This window comes from Chionomys nivalis, chromosome 2 (genome assembly GCF_950005125.1).
Source record: "Chionomys nivalis chromosome 2, mChiNiv1.1, whole genome shotgun sequence".
In the NCBI taxonomy this organism is placed as follows: Eukaryota; Metazoa; Chordata; class Mammalia; order Rodentia; family Cricetidae; genus Chionomys; species Chionomys nivalis.
Window position 1 is genome coordinate 88793527 of NC_080087.1, and position 21201 is coordinate 88814727.

Below are 21201 nucleotides of genomic sequence, written 5' to 3' on the forward strand. Positions count from 1 at the left end.
ACTACTCCACTGTTCTTCCAGCATCATCAGATCCAGTGAGTCTAAATCTTCGAGGCCAGTCTTCTGGTGCCGTGAAAACTACCAATGACCGACCGGCTGGATGCATCTCTGTTTCACACCAATCACAGACTCCATTCAAGGGAATGTTTCCTTGTGCTCAGTCTATGCTGAGCCACAGACAGACAAGTGTCATCACTGACAAGGAACACAGAGAGGCTGAGGAGCCCTTGCTGGTCCAGATAACTCTTAAGGGTCAATGGGATAATCCCCAATGCAAGAACATTCCACAGTCATGCTGGGAGAACATGGGGCCTACACAGCTGCAGAGTTCTGCTTCCTGGTGTGTTGGAGGGTTGGGAGGTGGAAAGACCCCATTGGGAACTGAGTCAGAGGGGTCAGAGGGGTGAGATCCTGCTCACCAGGGATGACCTAATGGGATTTAGACATAAATATCGGCGAGAAGAACTCATACGTGATGGCACACAGCTATAAACCCAGTACTCAGGAGCTTCAAGCTGGAGGCCAACTTGAGTTATGTAGCAGAACTCTGACTCATGCCTGTGCACATGCCCCGTAAATAAATAAAAACAAACTTCAGATCTACAAACCCTCAAACTTTGGAAACCTTGGTCCTCTACGAGCCCAGCAGGAAATGACACTGTACAGAGCTACACTCTGGCCATGACTGCTTTGGGGAAGTAAAGAGACTTCTCTTCACAGTGACCAGGGGCCTGACATAGAGAACTCAAGGACTCAAGGGTTCAGAGAGTTCAGTCCAGCATGAAGAAGGGGCATGGTGGGAAATCTTGGTTTACACCACAGAAGCTAGGAAGCAGAGAAAAAGGATATACAGGAAGAGGCCCTAGCAAGAAGTAACCCCAAGGACACCTCCAGTGACCTTCTTCCTGCAACCAGGCTCCCACCTCCTCCACCTCCTACCTTTACCACTTCCTGTTGTAGATCATCCTTCCAGAAAAGGCTGTCATCTTTATCAGATCAGCTGTGCCTACAGGACTGTGACATTCCCTTAAACAAGGTGTGAGAGGGTCATTGGACCCTCTTTAACTTTCCTGTCACACCTCCCAGCCATTTGCAAGATTCTGCACTAACTACATGAGCCCTCAGGGTCTCAGGAGGTACCAGAGGATCCAGATCAAGTAAAGTTAATTGCAGTGGGCCTCTATCTACATGACTATAGTGAAGCCATCTATGGCAGTTTGAATGTAATTGGCCTCCATAATCTTAGAGAGTGGTACTGTTAGGTGTGGCTTTGTTACAGTGGGTACTGCCTTGCTGAAGGAAGTGTGTCACTGTGGGGGTGGGCGTTGAGGTTTCCTATGCTCAAGATACGGCCCAGTGTCTCAGGTGACTTCCTATTGCCTGCAAGTCAAGACACAGCCACGACCATGTTTGCCTACACCCTGTCATGATGATAATGGACTAAACCTCTGAACTGTAAGGCACTCCAATTAAATGCTCTTCTTATAAGAGTTACTGTGGTCACTGCATCTCTTCACAGAAATAAGAATCCTAACCAAGACACCATTTTTTCATGTCAAAGCGGTGGGGCTGCTTTGGGGTCAGCCATGTTTCTGCCAATGTCTCTTCATTGCTGCTCTGTAACCAAAGACCAATAAACTCACACAGCTGCCCAGGGTGAGCTTTGGTGGGATTGTACTTTGGTTTGTCACATGGACCTTATAAGAAGGGAGACATGATTTATATGTTCCTGGGAAGGATTGCTTGAAACACCTCCCAGTAATCCCAGTGCAATATGGATCTATCAAGGGTTAAAATCTGAACCCTCAGAATTCAATCACACCTGAAAACCCATTAGAGGGCAACTAAGTCCCAATACATGATCCGGTGGGGTCACTGCATATTTGAATTGTAAGAGGGAGGGAGAGGGGCAGAGGGAGAAGATAGGAGACATGAAAAATGAACACTGGAAGGATCTCACTCTTGTCCACTCCCATCCCAACTCCAAAATGAAGTCGAATAAGCTGAGGCGCAGAGACTGGGGATGAGCTGTCCAGCAGGCCAGTAGGGTGGCTGGAACCAGAAGATCAGGGCCGGGTTTCAGGGTGAGGTAGGTGCTTTCTGCTTTGAGTTGCTGCCTATCTTCTCCTTTCCTTTCTGGTTGTTTCATTGTTTCTGAGACAGGGTTTCATTATGTAAACCAGTCTGGTTTTGCCGAGAACTGGGATTAAATGCACTAAATGAATATCCATTTTGTGTGTGTGTGTTTGTGTGTGTACACACACGTGTGAGCGTGTGTATGTATACACAGTGGTCAGAAAACAACATGCAAGAATCGGTTCTCTCCATCATTCTTTAAAAAACAACCTCAGGTCATCAGACTTGGCTTCAAGCACCCTTAGCCACTGAACCATCTGGTTGCCCCAAGATGGTTCTTAAATGTTAGAAAAGTGTATTTCACTGTGGCTCCAGAGTCAGGCCTGCAATGTTATATTTCAAGAGAAGACAGCGAGCACCACTAAGGAACACTGAGTGCAGACAGTGTCTGTTTGCACAGGTCTCTTATGAGACCTTGTGCAGTTCCTGCTCCCACAGAAGGACAACCACATCCTCAATCATGCCTTCTGCTGGCATGCCATCAGGTGTTATGCAGAGCACCAATCTGGCCCTGAGCTCGCAAGAGCCCCTGTGAGCAGGTGTGCACAGTTTCTAGGTAAAGGAAGGTCCGTTTGGGTCAAATGGACAAAGCTTGTGCCAGCAAGCATACATCTGAGTATGAAGTCATACAATTTTTCAGGGGCGCTTAAGCTCTCAGTGACAAGCTCACACCCACCCCACAGTCTGACAGTTGCCCAGGTCATGAGTCAGAGACCAAAATGACACCATGGACAAAGGCTGAGACAAATCCTGGAGTTTCCTCTCTATCCTGTGTGGATGCACTCATCTCTACTGTGCTGCTCTCACTCCAAAAACCAAAAAAATGATATGCAGCCCTGCAAAGGTACCTGTCCTGCCCTGTACTCCCCTGCCTTTCAAGAGGCTTTCGCAGAAACCAGACTCTTTCCAATGCCTTCTTACGGATGTACCAAGACCGATTTACCCTGTGCTTTGTGGCCAAGGAAAAAGCACCACAGCCAGGGGCTGGTAGGGGCAGGGACAAGTCTGTGTGTTATAATTTGAGCGTGGAATATCCCTCCGACTTGGTACCCAGTTAGTGTGTTGTTCTGGGTGGTTGTGAAGCTCTAAGAGTTGGTGCCTCATTGGTGAAGTAGGTCACTGGGGGAGAGCCCTGAAAGTTGTCCAGCCCCATTTCTTGACAGAGCTCTTCTGCTTCCTGCATGGTATGTGAGAAGCTGGCACAGCAAGCTATCTTAGCCATGGACCAGATCACTTTGGCCACCATACCCTCCCTGCTATAATGGGTTACATTCCCTGAATCCAACATCAGAATATATCCCCCAGCCTTAAGTGACTATTTCGTGTCTGCCTGCTTCTGGCATCGCCAAGACTGGGTAGGCTCTACAGAGGAAATGAGCTACTCCTCGCTGCTGGGTGAGTTACTTGTAGCCAAATGAAGAGATGCATGCCCACAATCCCAGCACTCAGGAGGTGAGGCAAGAGGATAGAGAGTTCATGACCTGTCTGGCCTATTGAAATAAATGGTTACTTAGGTAACACATAAGGTTCCTTAACCATCATGGGGCATAGGGGTACAAACAGGACACCCAGGATCCCGAAAAGCTCCAGGAGCACTAACATCTTCCAGGTGTCTGCCTCAATCTATGTCATTTTACAGATCCTAGACTGTGTGTGAGCCTCTGTGGGCTGAGAAATGCTCTCTCTTTCATCACCTTTGCATCGGAACCAGAATTAGTAAAATAGATGAATTAATGATTGAACACAGGCACATATGCACTGAAAGTGAACAAAGGAGTCAAAGAGTTCCCTGGTGAAAGGGACAAGTTCACAGTCAGCGGAGGGATTTACTTGGGGCAAAATCTCCAGCACGGAAACTGTCTCCAGCTATGGTCTTATAGAACACTGCCGGGCGTTACACATCTGCAGCCTCGGGGACACCTACTAAGGAACAGACTCACCTACACCTAAGGAAATAATTGCACGCATGATTGGAACCATCCAGACACAAACATGCAAAAAAACAAAAAACAAAAACCCTGGGACATTTCTGTCTCTGCTTTGTAGACACATCGGAACAGTCATTTTATAGATAGGCCTTTTCTTCTCTGTATCTCTGCTTTCTCCCCAGAGAGCATATTTATTCTGTGATGAAGGAAAAACAACTAATACGCTGGCCACGATGGTGTGTACATCCAGTTATAGCACTTGGGAGGGTGGAAGAGGTGGTTCTCAAGTTTGAGACCATCCTGGGGTACATAGCAAGATCCTGTCTGGAAACAGCAAAAATGAAACAAAAGAGTAGCTATCACAATAGGGCAGCAGCCTGCATGCAATAGCCTATAAGACACGTCCATCCTACTGCCTGCTTATTTAAAAAGCTGTATTAGACGTCATCGTGCCCTTTAAGGCGAAACTGGGCATTTCCTACAGACACCATGTGCCCCTCAGAACTTAATGTATAACATGTACTTTAGGAAAGGTTTGTCCAAGACTGTGTACAATATGATGCGGCCCCTTCAGGAGCCACATGGTCAGGCACATACCAAAGAACAGGAAGGCATATAAACAGATTGCAGGGTGAAGCCCTTAGTGGTTTATTTGCTTGCTTCTGTTTTTGAGACAGTGTCCAGCTATGTAGCCCAAGCCGACCTTGGAATCACCAACAGGTAGACCTCACATCCTCCTGCCTCAGCGTCTTAAGTGTTAGGTTCACAGGCATGAGCTACCACACTTAGTTCAAGAAGATATTTTTTTTTCTAATTTATCTGTACCTCCTAAATATCCCAGGTGAGTAAGGACTAGTCTACAGTAAGAAAAAAGAAAATAGGAGCACACAGCAGCAGCCTCCTTCATTGAGGAGCAAAGATCACTTCAGAGGGCTCAAACCCAGCTGAGAACGACACAAACCAGACCAAGGCTCCTCCCTTAGCTGGGATCATTACATCACACTACAGGCAAACTGGAAGATCACTTCCAATATGGGGGGGGGATTAAATAAAATAAAATAAAACACCGGCTTTATCAAAATTTTAAACATTCTTATCGATAAAAAGAACATTATATCTGACTTGTTCTTCTTCAAGGAGAAGAACCACGGTCCACTTTAGATACTGAGCTCAATACAGGCAGGTTGGAAAGGCTCCAAAACGCCCCTCAGATGACTGAAGATAGCAAGGGGCATCCACACATCACACACACAGGCCACTGAGCTTCGAGCATCTACAAGGTGCTTTAGGAAAGATAACGCCGTGGTGGGGACCTGTTTTCCTCGTGAATCTGATAGCTCTGGACCTGAGTCCAGACAACAGGAAAGAGACGAGTGGAGTGTCAACCCACATTCCATTTGTACAAGATGCCTCTACAAGAGAATGAACGCGCTCCTCGGTGGAGCATCCTCGTCCCTGGACACAGGATAACAGTCCTCAGACATGCGCACAGTCTCCCTCCCAAGGGGAGGGAGAAATCGCCCTGATCCTTGAAAGCAAGAGACAAGTTACGAAAACAGAGTATACCAACGACCTACTTTCCGAAACCCTCACGGGAGAGAGCACTCTGCCCAGGCACCTCCGGCAGAAGCCCCTCCCACCCCACCCCACCCCACCACGTGGTGTAGTGGGCAGCAGAGCCAAGGAGCCAGCTTGTGCTGTGTCTCTCACTTCTTTCAGACACATGTCACATGTCACACACACACACACACACACACACACACACACGCACAGCAACCAAGACACAGAGATGGGTCCCACAAGAAGATAAGCCCTCACTTTCTTTTGGTAGGGAAACCGCAAACAAGAGCCAGCTGAATTACACCCAGACCACTCCCCTTGATTTGATTCAGCAGGGCTCCTGGTGAAGCCCAGACACCCACCAAGCAGCTGCAAAGTTTAGACGCTCATTTTGTTTCAAGACATTGCTGCTTGGGTTTTTGGGTTTTGGTTTGAGATGCATATCAGGGGAAAAAGGGCATCGGATCTCTATACTTTGTTTGGCGCTCTTTGTCATGAGTCAAGCCACTGGATTCTAGATCCTGTTTCCCCAGGGCGTTTAGACAGAGGCATACTTCCATCACGCTAATGGGACGTGTTTTCACATGGTGTGTCTATATGTAGCTAGTACAGTTGGGTAAAGACAGGAAGCAACATGCCACATCAAATACACAGGTGGAGAGGCAGCCGGGACAGTACGCGCCCTCCTGACAAAGCCAACCTAAGCCACGTCAGTCTCTAGAATTAACCGGAGGGGTACAGAGGGAAAACTCACACTTTAGCAATGGGAGTCTCAGAGAGGCCTGAGCCTACTCAGGTGCTTGGATGCTCAGGATGTGCCTAAAGGGGAAAAAATCCCCAAACTCTGCCCAAGTCCTGTTCCCCTGAGTTCCCATAGTGGGGGTCTGTGGCTTTCAGAGAAGGGCTTTCCAGATGGCGCCTGGATGCGGCTGTGCCAGACTCCACAGCTTAAGTAAATGTTGCCATCGTCCCATCCTGCCAGGAAGAGGCAAGGGAGACCCTTGGCTCCTCTCAGCTGCAGCCGTGATCATTCCTGGGGAGATCAAAGTCCCCCCACCACCTGCCTGCCCACCCTCCTCTCTCTGTTCATCTTGGATAGCTCCTCTGTGTACTCTCCAGTCACTCCCAGCCATTTTCCTTCCAGGTCATGTTTAGAGCTTCGGCAAGGGTGAGAAAGGCCTGCCAGATGCCAGCAAGGGTGGCAAGGGCCCGAGAGGGTAACCAGAGGACCCCAGGTTCACAGATGGCGCAAGTTCCAATGCCATCATCATGAACTAGGCGAGTGCCAAGAGCCAATCACCCACTGTCATGATTGTTTCAAAGCCTTACCCTCAGCATTTACACCAGCTCCATGGTCAAAACACTTCTCTGACCTCACAGGCCAAACAGTTCAATACTATTCTTACAAAATGGCATCAAGAATGTTAGGTTTCCTCAATGAATTCTAAATTATCCATCTTGAGATCCCCAAGTGTCCTGGCTGGAGTCTGGAATCCAGTGGAGTCTTCCACAGCAAAACAGAGGACTTGAAACTTAGCCCTGCTCCCAAATTTCTTAAATTTGGGCCACATGAAACTTGTTCCCTTTCCAGAAAATGTTCTTCTTATATGCAAGGCAAAAAAACAGCCCAAAGAAGGGATTCGAAGGATCAGAGTCCTGGAAGAAGGGACAGGAGTGAGCAGGAGGAACCCAAGAAGCCCTGTAAACAGAAAAGTGTACCCAGTGGGAGGAATTTCTTACTGACCGACAGACACTGGAAATGGATGAAAGGAAGCTCTTGAACTGACCATACCTGCTTCTGGACAAACCGTAGTGTAAATGCCCCATCGTGCCTGTATATAAAGCAAATCGCTAACTCTAGTCCCCCCTACCCAAAGGTGGTGGCAGCCAGGATGGGAATCAGAAACTCCCATCTGAGCTATGTTTTCAGAAGCGACAGTTTAATTCTCTACTTCATTGTTACCCACCCTGCGCTCATCGATGTTTGCTTATGGTCATTAATTTGGGATCAAATGAGTAAGCATTGTGGAGCGCCATGGGTGTCTCAGAGTTCTGCAACACCCCTTGAAACACACCAGGAAGAAGAGGGGATGGGCCTCATGGTGCCCCGTCTGGATACAGGCAAATTGAGTCCAACAACGTTGAGTCCATCACCAGAACATTGGCTGGGCTTTGAGCAGTTGCAGGCCTGGAATCCAACCCTTCATGGCTTATACGAAGTCCACAGACTACAAGTACGGAGGGAGGCTGAAGACCTTCTAGAATCTCTTCTTCCGGTTTCCAGTGTGAAGCCTGTCAGAGCTCGCAGCGCATTTCTCTTGCTGAGTTGCTAAGGGACAGCAGCATCTAGCCTCAAAGGAAGTCGAGTTTACAGCCACATTCAAGGGGGCAAGGGAGACAGCAGAAGTCCCAGGGTGTTGCAGTGTATTTGCAAATAGCCGTTTCTAAACACAAATCAATGAACATCCACCTTGGAAAGGAAAGTTTATTAAAAGGAAATCCTGGGAAGCATCCAACCTCCCATAGCAGGAAGGAGATGAAGTGATGGTCCCAAAGTGACTAGCATTTGCCAGTGACTGTCAGCTAGCATCACCAGCTGCTCCAGGTGAATGGACCACTCCAGGACTACGTGGAAGAGCTAAGGACTGTGGGAGGTCACGCAGGCCTCTGACCCTTGCCCTCTCTTAACATTCCCCAGGAGTCTCAGCCAGTACATCCATCCAGGCGGGTGGCCACCAAATCATCGACTTGGAAGAAGGACCTTGGCCAGCATCTGCCTGGGCACTGCTTTGGCACACAAGCTGGGCCTCCGTAAATCTCCACAAACACAGTGGCCGCCTGCACATGCTCCCACGGCGGGGACGGAAGGGCTGCATATGGTGTTCAGCTTTAACAGCTGAGCTTTAAAAAAATAAAAAGTGCAGCTTTTCTTCTCCATGAAACAGCTCGCAAATTGGGGGTGGGGTGGGGGCAAGAGTCGGGTGATGAAGGAAAAAGAAGAAAGCTAACAGGCATAGGAGTGAGTCCCCAGTATGAAATTTTATTTTTCAAGGAATTTCAGACCACCTTCTGTTCAAAGATCCCTTTTGGAAAACTGCATGCTGATTCCTGCCTGTGGTCCTTGAGTTTACTCTTTTCAAGTTGCTAAAAGCATCTTGAAAATGACTTTTTAAAATGAAAATGGAAGTGTCTTATCCATCTATGGGGGAGTTACGCCCGAGCTCTTGGTTGGGTCAAACGTTCTTAAGGAGTTTATAAATGGAGTGATTGTTTGGCAAAGTTGTGTTCTGCGAGAAGTCAGTAGCCACTGTGCCTTGGGGGTGTTCTCCCCACCTTTAACTCTGCTCCTGGAGGAGGAAGGTAGTGGCAAAGGAACCGAGTGCCAAGCGCCATACTACGGTTCTCCGGGAATAGCCGGCAAACTTTTGCTTTCTGTTTCCTCTGCTGATAATGACTGTCTTCGGCTCTGCAGCCAGCTCCCCTCTCCCCCTCCCAGACCCCTGTTGCTGCAGCCATCCCCGAGCTCCAGTATAAAGTTTGGCTTTTGCAGCAGGAAGCAGCTGGGCCAAGCAACCAGCGAATGATAATGACCTCAGAAATCTGCTGTTCGCTCGGCAACAATAGGGTGCTCAGTCTACTGGAAAATTGTGTTCATCAGCTAACTCTGCTCAGTTACTAATTGACATTGCCAAATATTTTAAGAACAATTGGAATGCACAAGCAAAAAAAAAAAAAGAAGAAGAAAGAAAGAAAAAGAAAAAAAAGAAAAGAAAAAGAAAAAAAGAGGAAAAAAAGAAGATCTTAATCCTCAGACTTAAATGTTTTTTCTTTCTTTTTTGTTTTAGAAATCATCTTTGGAGGGCTTGGATTTGTTTGTGTGGAACAGGCAATGGTTACCACGAATGGGGGCAGGGAGGGTGAATCACAAGAGAAAAAAAAAGGTGGGAAAGGAAGAAAATCTATCATCTCACTATCACCAGTGGGTCACGGGGGGGGGGGGGGGAGTCTGGATAAAGGCCTCCGATGATGCAGTGGTCAATGGGCCTAGGCGGGATGGAGGCACAGCATCTCAGGAATGCATTCTAGCAACAAAAGCAGACTGACCCCCAAGGCTTTTAGCCCAGCTGATCAAATAATCTCTGTCCAACTCAAAACATTATAGCAGAAGAAGTAGGGGTTAACGGTATTTTCATCTTTCTATCTCTCTCTCCCTGGCTCCCATTGATCACGCAACTTTGCTGACTTTATTTAATGAACGGAGGGTCAATGCATTCAATTACCCCCTTCCCACCATCAACACTTCAATTATCCCCACTCCAAAATGATGGGAATTCGGAAGGTAACTGCCCTGTTGGATATAATGAACAGTATCGTTTCTTAGTACATTAAGTTTTAATTATACTAAGCATGATTTCCAAAGCAAAATCTGAAGAAACAGGACTTCTGTTGTTTTCTGACTCAGAGCAAAAGCTAGGATACATCGGTGGTTTGGCGGGGGGTGGGGGGGGGGAGGTTTTAGGGAAAGATGCAGAGATTAATGTCATCAGAGCCTTTGCACGCAAGCCAGGAAATGAGGAGACATCAGAACAGCCGCCCCGCTCTCTGAATGTCATAAAAGAGTAAAATTTATAAGCTGATGCTCTCCAAATAGTTTCGCTTTGCAATGCACACGGACGCAAACGACATGCACTGTGGTGAGAAAGTATAAATGAGTCAAAGATAAACAAACAAACAACAACAAAGGGAGATGGGGAGGTGATCTGCGTGGCGAGTCCTGCCGCTTTTCTGTTAGAAAACATGACCCCTCCGTCTGTCCAAGGTCCTAGTTTTCGCGGCTGATCTTAAGCTTGGTTCTCAGCAGTTTGGAGAGGCAAAAGAACAAACACATTTTCTGGTTCACTGGAATCATTTTCACATGTTCACTGATTCAAACATTCTTTTGCTCACATAAGAAACAGCTGCATCCCACATTAGCCTAGCCAGTGACAGTCGCCCATCTCGGCAATAACTGTTTGATTGCAAACTTGACCCCTTCTTCGTCTCGGTCTGAGCAAGACATTTTTAAACAGCCACTCCGTTCCCAATCCTCCTTTGCAAAGAATTACATCAGATAACAAAGGACGTCTCTGCCACTCATTGTAAGCCTTCTTCTAGAGATCTATTCTAAGAGGCTCTGCTAAAAAAGGTTTTTTTTATGATGAATTCAGAACTACTATCATGTTAAGAGCAGCGGTTTATAAAGAAGAATTCATTGGTTAAGATCTGAAAAAATAGTTTCTCAGGCCCTACTGACCCAGTTTTCAACAAAAAAAGAATCAAGCCATGCAAATGAAGTTTTGTGACATTGTTATGCAGTCTGAGAAATTTGTAAGACCGTGTTTTGCAGTTATTTCTTAATAGAAGCCTTAATAAATACTTTTTTTTCTTTACTTAAGGGCTTAAAATTTTTCCCTCCCCTTCACCTTGCAGGTTTCTAACAGGTAACAATAAAAAAACCACCTATTGTGTTGAGAGTTTTATTTAAATGCATCTTTGAATCACACACTTTATACAAGTCACACTTGTTAGAAGAGGGGAAAACAAACCAGATTTGGTTGAGAATCCTAAACCCGGGCAGAACCTGAATGCCCTTAGACATGCAGCTGATTTGGGCTGCAGAGTGCCTCTGCCATCCATTTCCCTCCTTAGTCAGAAAATTATGAAAGGGTCTGATTTGAATATGAAGAAAACAAAGAAGTCAAACCACAAATGAAAGACTCAGTATTCGCCATTGTAAAATCCCTCAGCAGGGAAAATAAAGTGGAGAGCTAATGCCAACTCAATGCTTCTCTTAGGCAATAAATAAATAAATAAATAAATAAATAAATAAATAAATAAATAAATCTGGATTTTGGGTGTGCGTTCTTTCTTCCCACCGAGCATTTAGAGATGAGGAAGCAGCAAGCAGCTGGCTATCACTTGGCCAGAAGGTGATAAAAAACATGGTAAACATGTCATTAACAGAGCCGAACATTTGGTATTGGAATATTATGCTAAGACCCTCCTGCTTTAGCAGGTCTTGGAGAGGGAATGGAATCTGTCAGTGTGAAAACCATGTCACTCCAAAAACTGAGGGAATCCAGTCTGTTTCCTGACCTCTGCCCCTGGTAGGTCCCAAACCTCAGAACAGCGAAGAACACATTTCCTGAAGAAGAGATCCCTTTCCAAGAGGTTGGAAAAAGTCCCTGGAGACAACCTGGAGCTCACCATCCCACATGTGGGGACCCATCCTGACAGAGCTCTCACTGGCAGGAAGGGCAATTTCACAACTTCCCTCTCGTACAAGGCCCCTCTACGCAGTGTGACCTCATCCTCCTGTGGTCCTCACATCCTTGTTAGACTCTCCCGAAGCATCTTGTCAGTAATAAATCGCCAGCGAGTCCAGGACTCCACGAGCAGACAGTGTGTTTCATGGGTATTTAAGCAGCAGCATTAAGTGCTATCGGAATCTCTGGAATGTGTAGTTCAGATTTATGTGTATTAACAATTCTTTACTGGCTTGTAATAAGCTCACACCACACACACACATACACACACACACACACACTTTATTCTAGTATGAGTTTTGTTCTAGAAGAAAAAGAAGCTGAAGAGAGAGAATAACAACAAAGTGTACCGACATCTAGTTAGTAACTACAGCAGAGAATAGCCTCTCTACGATGGAAATGACAGCCAACAGAAACACACACACACACATGCACGCACACACGCACACGCATGCATGCACGCAAATAGAGAAGAAAAACTTTTTAAAAAATGACCCTCAGCAGCACACTGCCACATCTTTAACAGTGGGCAACGCAGTGCCTCGAGGTGCCTCAAACTGTCTTTCATTTTCTAGACTTAATGGCTGATTGCAGAAATCAATGTTGCCATTAGTAACAGGGTATTTGTTATGGCATGATTTCCTCTGTTGTTAGGCAGTAGAATGATTACAGTATTAGCGAGGTGCTTTCTTTATAAAGGGCTGGAGATATAACTTTCAATTTACTATCCATTAGTAAGGGACTTTGGAAATACGGATGAAGGCAACGTCTTACCTGCTGTTAGGTAGCGGTTTTAATTTAACCATCTTAGACTAGTATATTTATTCTTTTTCCTTCTCTTTTCCTTTTTTTTCCTTTTCCCCCTCAAACAGGGCCAGGATGCTTCAGCATTTCACAGACATTTTTGATGACAGATTTTTCTGCTTTCTATTTTAGATCCCCAGAACTGTATCGCCCATGCAACACAGTACAGCTGAAGACACACAGCCATACATCTGTGTTTTCAAACCTCTGGGCTTGACTAAATCCAGCAGAGGAAAGCAGTGTGGCTCTGGGGGCAGGTGAGCCAGGCTGCAATTTCATAAGGGCACAAGAGATAGGTTCGGCCTGGGGAGGGAGGCTGTGGGAAAACTCCCAAGTTAAAGGCTTGGGTGGATACAGTAATAGGGAGGCCGGGGAGGCCATGGAGACCCTCCATATTCGCGTCCATATCTGGACCCAAGCCTGCACTTCTGGGTTCCAAAGACAAAGCTAAGAACCAGTTTCAACCACAAATGGAACTGAACAGCTGTAGGGGATGGGTAAACTGTGCCCCATCAAATAGCAGGACACCCACTGGGAAGGAGACTCAGCTGCCTTTTGCTGGTAGCCATGGAACAAGGCTGAAAAGACAGTCCTGACTTTGGAGCAGGGCATCATCCTGAAGAAAAGAGACACTCCCCAGCATCCAGCCTGCCACTTTCTGTGGTTTCAGCCACACTGCCCTCAGAACCATCTTAAGGCCTGAAGTTGATATGTAGGACCAAGCAGGTGCAGGCAGGGGCAGGGCCCAGGCTCGGGCCCTTTCACTTTCTGCTTGTCAACCTACCTGAGGAAGATGGTGAAGAAGGGTGTGGACTGTCCTCCTGGGCACTCCCGGTCTGCGACAGGCCACCTCCAGCCCCACTCTCCTCAGTCACATTAGAGGAGCCAGGTGTGGTGGAGCGGCTCACCGACTGGGACTCCTGGTCGCTGCCGGAGCCGCGCCGCTCCTCCAGGCCCACGCCCACATGCAGAGCATCCTCATCACTCTTGCGGTCCCGCTTGTGAACACGAGAATGCACAACCACCTGGTGGTAGGTGCGGAACACCCTTCCGCAGTCTGGGCATTCAGTGGGCTTCTCCTTCATGTTCCCAGGACCCTGCAGGTTGTATTCGAGCGCCTGGTTGAGCCCGTGTGACAAAAATTCCCGACTGCCTTCTAGAGGGTCGAGCTTATTTGGCAGGTCTCTCTGATTGCCCACTTTAGTGCTGTGAACCAAATCAGCAGGCATTTTCTGCTTGGAGCCATCTGCTCCCACTAACACGTACTCCCGTTTCTCCTTATCAAACAGAACTCCGGCGTTTGCCAAAGTGTCTTCGTGGTTGCGCGTGAGCTGATGCTCTTTAGATAAGAAGCCATGTTCCATGGCCATGCCCCTGGCCATGAGCTGCCAGGCCTGATAGCTGTTCACTGGGTCCATTTCTGCAGCTTTGGCAGCTGCCTGCAACCGCTCGATGCAGCTGGATTTTAGTGGTGGCACAAGGTTGAGGCAGCCCAGGAGGGAGTGCTTATCTCCTTCCGGGACACTGTGAGCCATACTGGAAATGGGCGACAGTAGCTTTCCCAGAACCTCCTTCTCCTTCGCTGGGAGCTCCCCTTTGCCATAGAGCTGGGTGGGCTCGCTCAGGCTGGCTTTGTCCGGGGCCATAAAGCCACTCTGCAGGCAGGAGAGGTACCTAGAGTATAGGTTGGCATGGGCCTCCTGGGACAGGCCACCCATAGGCACAGACACCTCAGGTTCGGTGGGGGACTTGTTCTTCACCGACAGCTTGTTGAGGTGTACCTTCATGTGGTTCTTAAGGAACCAAGGCTCTTTGAAGCGCCGACCACAGATCTGGCAGCAGTGTTCAAAGGAATCTTTGTGCTTGCGCATGTGGCCTTTCAGGAACCAGGCCTGACTGAACACCTGGCCGCATACCTCACAGCGGAACTCGTTGGCCGACTGCTCTCCACCACCATTGGGGCCCTGGCCCTGGGCCGACTCTGCAGTGATGTGTGCCTTCTCCACGTGACTGATAAGTTCCTCCTCCTGCGAGGCCGCGAAGTCACACAATGTGCACTTGTAGGGCTTATGCAAAATGCGGATATGGCGGTCCAGCTCCTCGCGCTTCTTGAACTTGCCTTTGCAAAAGGTGCATCTGAAGCCTGCAGCAGGGGTCACCGAATCCTCCTGTAGACTGGCTGGCTTGGGAGACGGTGCCGGGTGGGCTACGTCGGGCACACTGTGGTTGGGGGGCAAGGCTAAATTGCAGGTGGCCAATGGGGCCTGCTGGGCATGTGCCAAGGGCTTGAGATCAGACCTGGGTTGCAGCAAGCTGCCCTTCATCTGCTTGTCCCGCAGAATGGCCCTCTCCTCTAACTCGTGCAGCAGACGGTTCTCCTCACGCACCCGCCCGCGCCCCTTCCCCAGGTTGCCCAGCTTGTGGGTCCGCAGGTGGATCTTGAGGTTTCCTTTTTGGGCTGCGCGGTGGTCACAGTAGGGGCACTTGAAGGGCTTCTCGCCAGTGTGAGTGCGCATGTGCAGGGAGAGGATGCTGTTGAACCGGAAACGCTTGCCACACAGAGGACACGGATACTTCCGGTTCTTTCGGGCATCGTCCTCGATGTCACTCATCTGAGACATGATGCCTAAGTTCTGCCCATTGAGGAACTGCTGCAGGTCCACACGCCCATTGAGGCTGTTGTCCACATCACGACCCAGCTGATTGGCCAGCAACGCCATTTGGCTGCCCATGGGCTGCCCGCTCATGGGTACGTGGGTCTTTTCCTCAAGAGCTACAGGTGGCTTCTCCTCTGGGTTGGGCCGCGGATGCAGCTCAGGAAAGGCATGGCTGAGCTGGGAAGTGATCTGGTGCAACTTCTGGCTCATGGCATACTGGCCATTGAGGACCGGGCTGCTCAGGTGAGGCTCAGCTTCCTGTGCCGTCGAGGACACTCCAAGGCACAGACTCGCGTCTTCCATCCCTAGAAATTAAAACAAGAGTTCAGATCTGTACCAGGTACAGTGGCGGGAAGAATCAATAGCATCCGTTGGGCATGGATGGGGATGGGGGGGGACGTTTGCATTTCATGACTTACCCACCCATAATAATGCTAAGGAATTATAGTCAAAAACAATAATAAAAAGATGAATTATTAAATGCCAATTATGCAATATGGCAGTGTCCTCCAATTTGTTTTGGGAATGGATCATCCTCCTTGTATTTTCTATTTATAAACTGCAATTATTCATCCACATTTCAATTATTAATATTTTACCATCTTCAACACCTAATAACATATCAAGGCTCTGTGTGGTCAACTCATCCTCCTTTCCCTTCACAGAGCGCCCCTACCTGTTGGTTCAGTCCAAAGTTTGCCTTAGAGCAGAGTGGCTTTCATCAAAAAGACCAACAGAGCACTTTCTTTTCTGTTTTACTATATTCAGTATACTCACTAGTCTAAGATGAAAGAGATCATTTTATGATTTGGCCAAAGGAAAAAAAATAACACCAATAGCATGATATTTACTGGTACATAATAAAACAAGATAATGTTTTGGGAAAAAAAATAAAGTAAAGGACAGGCTTTAGAACAATAAAAGAGATTTTGCTTTAGTCAACAAAAAGTGCAGTAATATCTCATTAAGCTGATTAGTATGCTGCTTAGAAACAGTACTAGGTGCTGTAACACATGATTATAATCATAAAAATCCTTCAGTGTTTGCAAGGAAGCATTAACGAGGTATATTAAATTTTAAGGAGACTGCTAGTAGCAGCTTTGCAAACCTCAGAGATTAAGATTTAACCCTTATTTTACGAAACACTGATTTTTTTGTCATCTGGTAACTGTGTGTCCATCCTATCCCTGATCTCCTGCTGGAATCTTGGTGGACTTGCGAGGCTGTTGGTGCTTGGATGGAGGTGGACTTGTACCATACAATGTTCTCTCCCTGTCCTGTGCCTAGCAAGACAGCCGAGCCAGGGACTTTGATTGGCCTTAAAGAGATCTTTTGCAGAACTAGATAAAAACCAATTAAAATCCAGGGGACGATGCCATAGGAAGTCTCGACCAAGTTTGAGTGTTTTTAATAACTTTCCCAATATACGGTAATGAGTACAAATTGTACCTGCAGTATGTGTTTTGCAGAAAATTAGAACTCAAAGCTGTTTGTTAAACACAAACACTCGAAGCTAGTCTGGATAATTGTCTTTAATAGTCCCCTCTGCCCCTCCACAGCCTGTGCAGAACAGCAAATGCCAGACTGTTCCAGGTGGGTCAGAGGGCAGGCTCTCCTCCAGATCAGAGCATGCAGGGTGCTTAGCTTGGAAAGCAAAGAGCCCATGCTTGGAGTCCTTCTGTTTCCAGATATGCCTCCCCCGTGAAGGAGTCCAGATTCACTTCCTACTTTTACATAGGTTTCTGCAGATCTCATCTTTGTATTACAGTCTTTCAGTGTGTTGGTTAGCTAGACGGTTCAGGAGCCTTGTGTTTAACCTTAGCCAAAACTATGGGGCCAAGCAACTTTCCCCTAGGGGATGTGTGGTGCCAGAGCTCAGCTGTGGGGCAAGTACATTCTGCCCCAGAAGAATCTGCTGTTTGTTGGATTGTCTCCCAGATAGACTAGTCAGAGACTGACTGCCTTGGCAAGAGTAAAGACGTGGGTGTTTAGCTCCAGGAGGGACAGGCACTTCAGTCCAGTATAGCCCTCTGATGATGGCATGGTCAGCTCTTCCCACGCTCACACACATTCACAGAGGTGTGTACATGTTCACTTGCTTAAGTAAAAGCAGCTTCCAAGTTGCCATCTTCAATTTGGAAGACTGGTCAGGACCTAGGTTGTCATGGAGATTCTATTCAACAAGCCAATGAATTCTCACTGTGTACTAGTCTCTATCACTCACTGAAGATATACTGATGGGTGGTATTACTATAGGGATCCAGGAATCATGGCATCCACTGGCAATTAGGGAGGGACATCCCCATAGCGTAGCAGCTGTAGGCATGAGTGGCCTCCAGGACCTAGTCTGGAGTCCTTCAGCACCTTCCAGCCCTATCTGGCTTCAACCCCATGCTGGCTCCTGTCTTGAGCAGATATGGATCATGTCCCTGGAGCCATATGACAGTGCACAGAATTCCACCCCGCAGCTCTTGGGAAGTTTGGAGACATCAAAGCCAACATGACTGGCCTACTTCCAAGGGCTGCCCAGTTAGCCAGCTCACGAGATTGAATCCAGGATGGTGTGCTATTTTCAGATCTCTGAAGCCAGGTGCCAGTTCAGCAGAGACAGGGTAGGAGGTTGGGAGTGTAAGCAGCAAGGCTATGATCAGGTTGGACAAGGAGTGTCCAGGGGAAGGCCATGGCTACTTTCACCTTCCAGCAACTCAACATGAAAGTCTTCCAGTTCACCTTGAGTATGGAATTCTTTTATTCTGTCGAAAAGATTGGTGGTGGTTGTTTGCTTAAATCAAGCACATTTTTTTTTTCTGATACCACTGCTAATGTTTTAGTGGAAGAAGGAATATAACATTCTAGAATGTGCTTCCCCAGTTCTTCCAAGTTGACTTCTTGATACAGGTCTGAGTTCACAGGCCCCTTTGCGCCCACTTTGATGGAGGTTGGTCCTCAGCTCCATTCTCTTTCATCTTCTAACTCCCTTGATTGGAGCCCTCCTGAATAGGCCAGGATGTCATCACCTCTCTGAGGGCAGATGCCATGAAGCGAACCCTGAGGCTCAGTGTGCTCATCTTGGGTTCTGTGTCTCCCAACAGTGGACAAGCATGAACAGACAGAGTCGTTGCCTATAGAAGCAGCTAGGCCCTGAAGGAGACTCACTTTCATTTCAACCTCAGCTTATCACAAATTCCAGAACACAAAGCATCAGAGAGAATAATCTCATCACCATGCCACTCCATCCAGGTGCCCATGGGGACTCATATAGTCTTTAGCCACCTTCACTGCCCCTACTCTGGGCACTAAGGGACAGATAGTGACCACTCCCTTCAGGATGTAACTACCACAGAGCCCATGTGTTCAGAAGGACCAGCCACAACCTAGAAGGTGTTCATAGGATCCAAGCCCCTGTGAAGACCCTGCATGGAAGCCGGGCAGAGCGTGCCACTGCCCTGCGGCAGTGTGTCGGATAGATCTCTGAACCCTCAGCTTTCCATGAGCACGAACCTAGGCTGCCGCTCTGTGTCATTCCAAACCACTGCCCTCTACTACGCTCAAAGTAAGAAAGGGGAATGTGAGTTCTTGGAAAGAGTGTGAGGTAATTGATGTTCTGTCCCTGGGCCAAAGCAGCCGAGGCAGGACAAGCTGGCCTTGGGCCCGGCCTGGGACTCGCAAAACCTGGGCCAGCCCCAACTTCTCCACACTTAGCAATCCACAATTCATTTAGGCCTCACCTCAGCCGTTCTTCAGCAAGCATTGGTCATAAACCTTCTAACGTATCTGCCTTGTGGGCCAAGGACCAACAAAGGGAAGGGATGAGAAAGTATCTACAAGGACTATGTTCAAGGTTAGAGAGGCATGCTATATGTGTGTGGTGGGGGTGGGCACACTCACCCACAGACGTGTACTCAAGCATACAATCACAGACATCAAGTATGGCTGTTGAGAGTCAGCCAGGGATTCCACAATGGTGGCACTCCAGCGACTTGCACAAGTGTATACCGTGGGAAACTCAGGGTCATTTATCCTACTATTAAAGGATTGGATCCAGCTGCTGCTGTAGGCGCTCACAGGCCTGGAGGAGGTGGGCTGCCTGTGAGCACACCACTGTTCTTACAGAGTGTGATTACTCCTTTCCCTAGCCTTCCAGGGGACAAACACATAGAGAACGCCTTCCTGTGGGGATCGCACTGCTTCCCCATAGGGCACGCAGCAAGTGTCTGACTGTGACCTGTCTCCACCCTACGGCCACGTCCTGACAAGCAGGGCGCTCATGCGTATCCCTGCACAGTTCTGGACTTCCAAGGGACACTGTAGCCTTCATGCTCCCTCCATCCTCTACTAGTAACCTGGTTGGGAGCTCAGCATCCATGCTGCAGGAGCTGGGGGCCTGCATCAAGAAGTCATGGGATAAGAGAGTATATGCCATGACCCAGCCCTTCAGGCAGCTAAGCAGTCCGAACCTCCGAGTGCTACAACCAACACTTTCATGTGGGTGGCAAACTCAAAGTATAATCACAGCATGTAAGCCAGCGGAAGACAGAGCTCAGAAGTCAGATGCTTGCCTCCTATGCATAAGGTCCTCAATCCCCAGTCCCACAGACATACAGGCAAAATTGCTGTTCAACAATGAAAATGATTTGCTCCTGACCTACAGCTTGTGGCCCCATTCCTAAGCATATGCACGTGTAAATCATTGAACATTAGTTGGCTGATGGAAGGAATCAATGAATACATAATTACCTAAATCTAGCAAAGGCAGGCAACTGTCCTCCCTGGAGGTAGTAGAGGTCACAGAGACTATCATAACCTTATGCCTGGTCCTGACCTACCCTGGGTCATAGAGAGGAGCATCACTGGCCATCGATGTCATGGTCAACTCTGATGAAGAAACAGACTGGCCTGTGAGCTTCGGGTACTCCTACACTTCCCACCATGGGGTTAGAAGTCCTGGGCTCCGCCTCTGAAGGCAAATGGGTCTAGTGAAGGTTTCTGAAGCTCATGAGCTTGCTCCTTGAGCTCTGCAAGGCCACCATTCATGAGTAAAGAATGTCTGCCATAGTGACACCTGCGATTGGGTATGGCCTATCAAAATGCCTTCTCACCAGCCCATCACTGCAGGTACCGAGAGTCATCTGGCTGCTTTGGATAGAGCTAATGGCTATTTTCATTTTTTTCATTACCCCTTTCAATACTATTTCCTGTGATATCAATGACAAAAGCACTCACTTAACTCTTCCAAGAGGACCTAATTGTATCTTTCCCTGAAGATGAAATTTAAAACTATCAGGACACCAGAAATGCTAGCAGTCATAACTTTAAATAAGTTTTACACAAAAACACAGTTCCATTTTGCAAGCATGGGGGAGGGGGAAGCCTCGTGAATCATCACAAAAATATAGATCTTGCCAGTAAGTTGTACGAAAGAGTTTGATCCTTCTACTATGAAAAAGAATAGTTGGAAATAAGATGACTTTCAGAATAACTGCTTCAAGTGTTTTTTTTTTTTAAATTAAATATTGTTGTCTAGCCGAGCACAACTAACTATTCCATATTTTATCAAAGTGGGTAAAAGTGCTGCGTTGGACACCTTGCAGGAATCCCACACGTGAGCTGCCACGCACAATTGGAATTTGTTCCCCTAACAGCATGGGAGGCTCCAAAACAACTGAGTTTGTTCCAAAGGGTCTCATAGCCTGCAGTTCTAGTTGTGGGGAAACATCCATCCCCCGCCCCAAAGCCAAAGACCCAGGCTCCTTCCTATAACCCACCTTGCTTCTTTCTAGGTAAGTTAAGCAATAATTAGACAAGTTCACC

The 21201-nt window shown here is 47.7% G+C and overlaps 1 protein-coding gene across 3 annotated transcripts in view; it reads right to left on the reverse strand.

Annotated features, from left to right (window-relative positions):
* Znf536 (zinc finger protein 536) overlaps nucleotides 1–21201 on the reverse strand; it is a 448809-nt gene that overhangs the window by 230123 nt on the left and 197485 nt on the right. For all 3 annotated transcript variants that reach the window (XM_057762914.1, XM_057762913.1, XM_057762915.1), the window contains exon 4: nucleotides 13518–15695. In XM_057762914.1, the coding sequence (XP_057618897.1) occupies nucleotides 13518–15693 (2176 nt within the window). In that variant the 5' untranslated portion in view covers nucleotides 15694–15695. The remainder of the gene's footprint in view (nucleotides 1–13517; nucleotides 15696–21201) is intronic.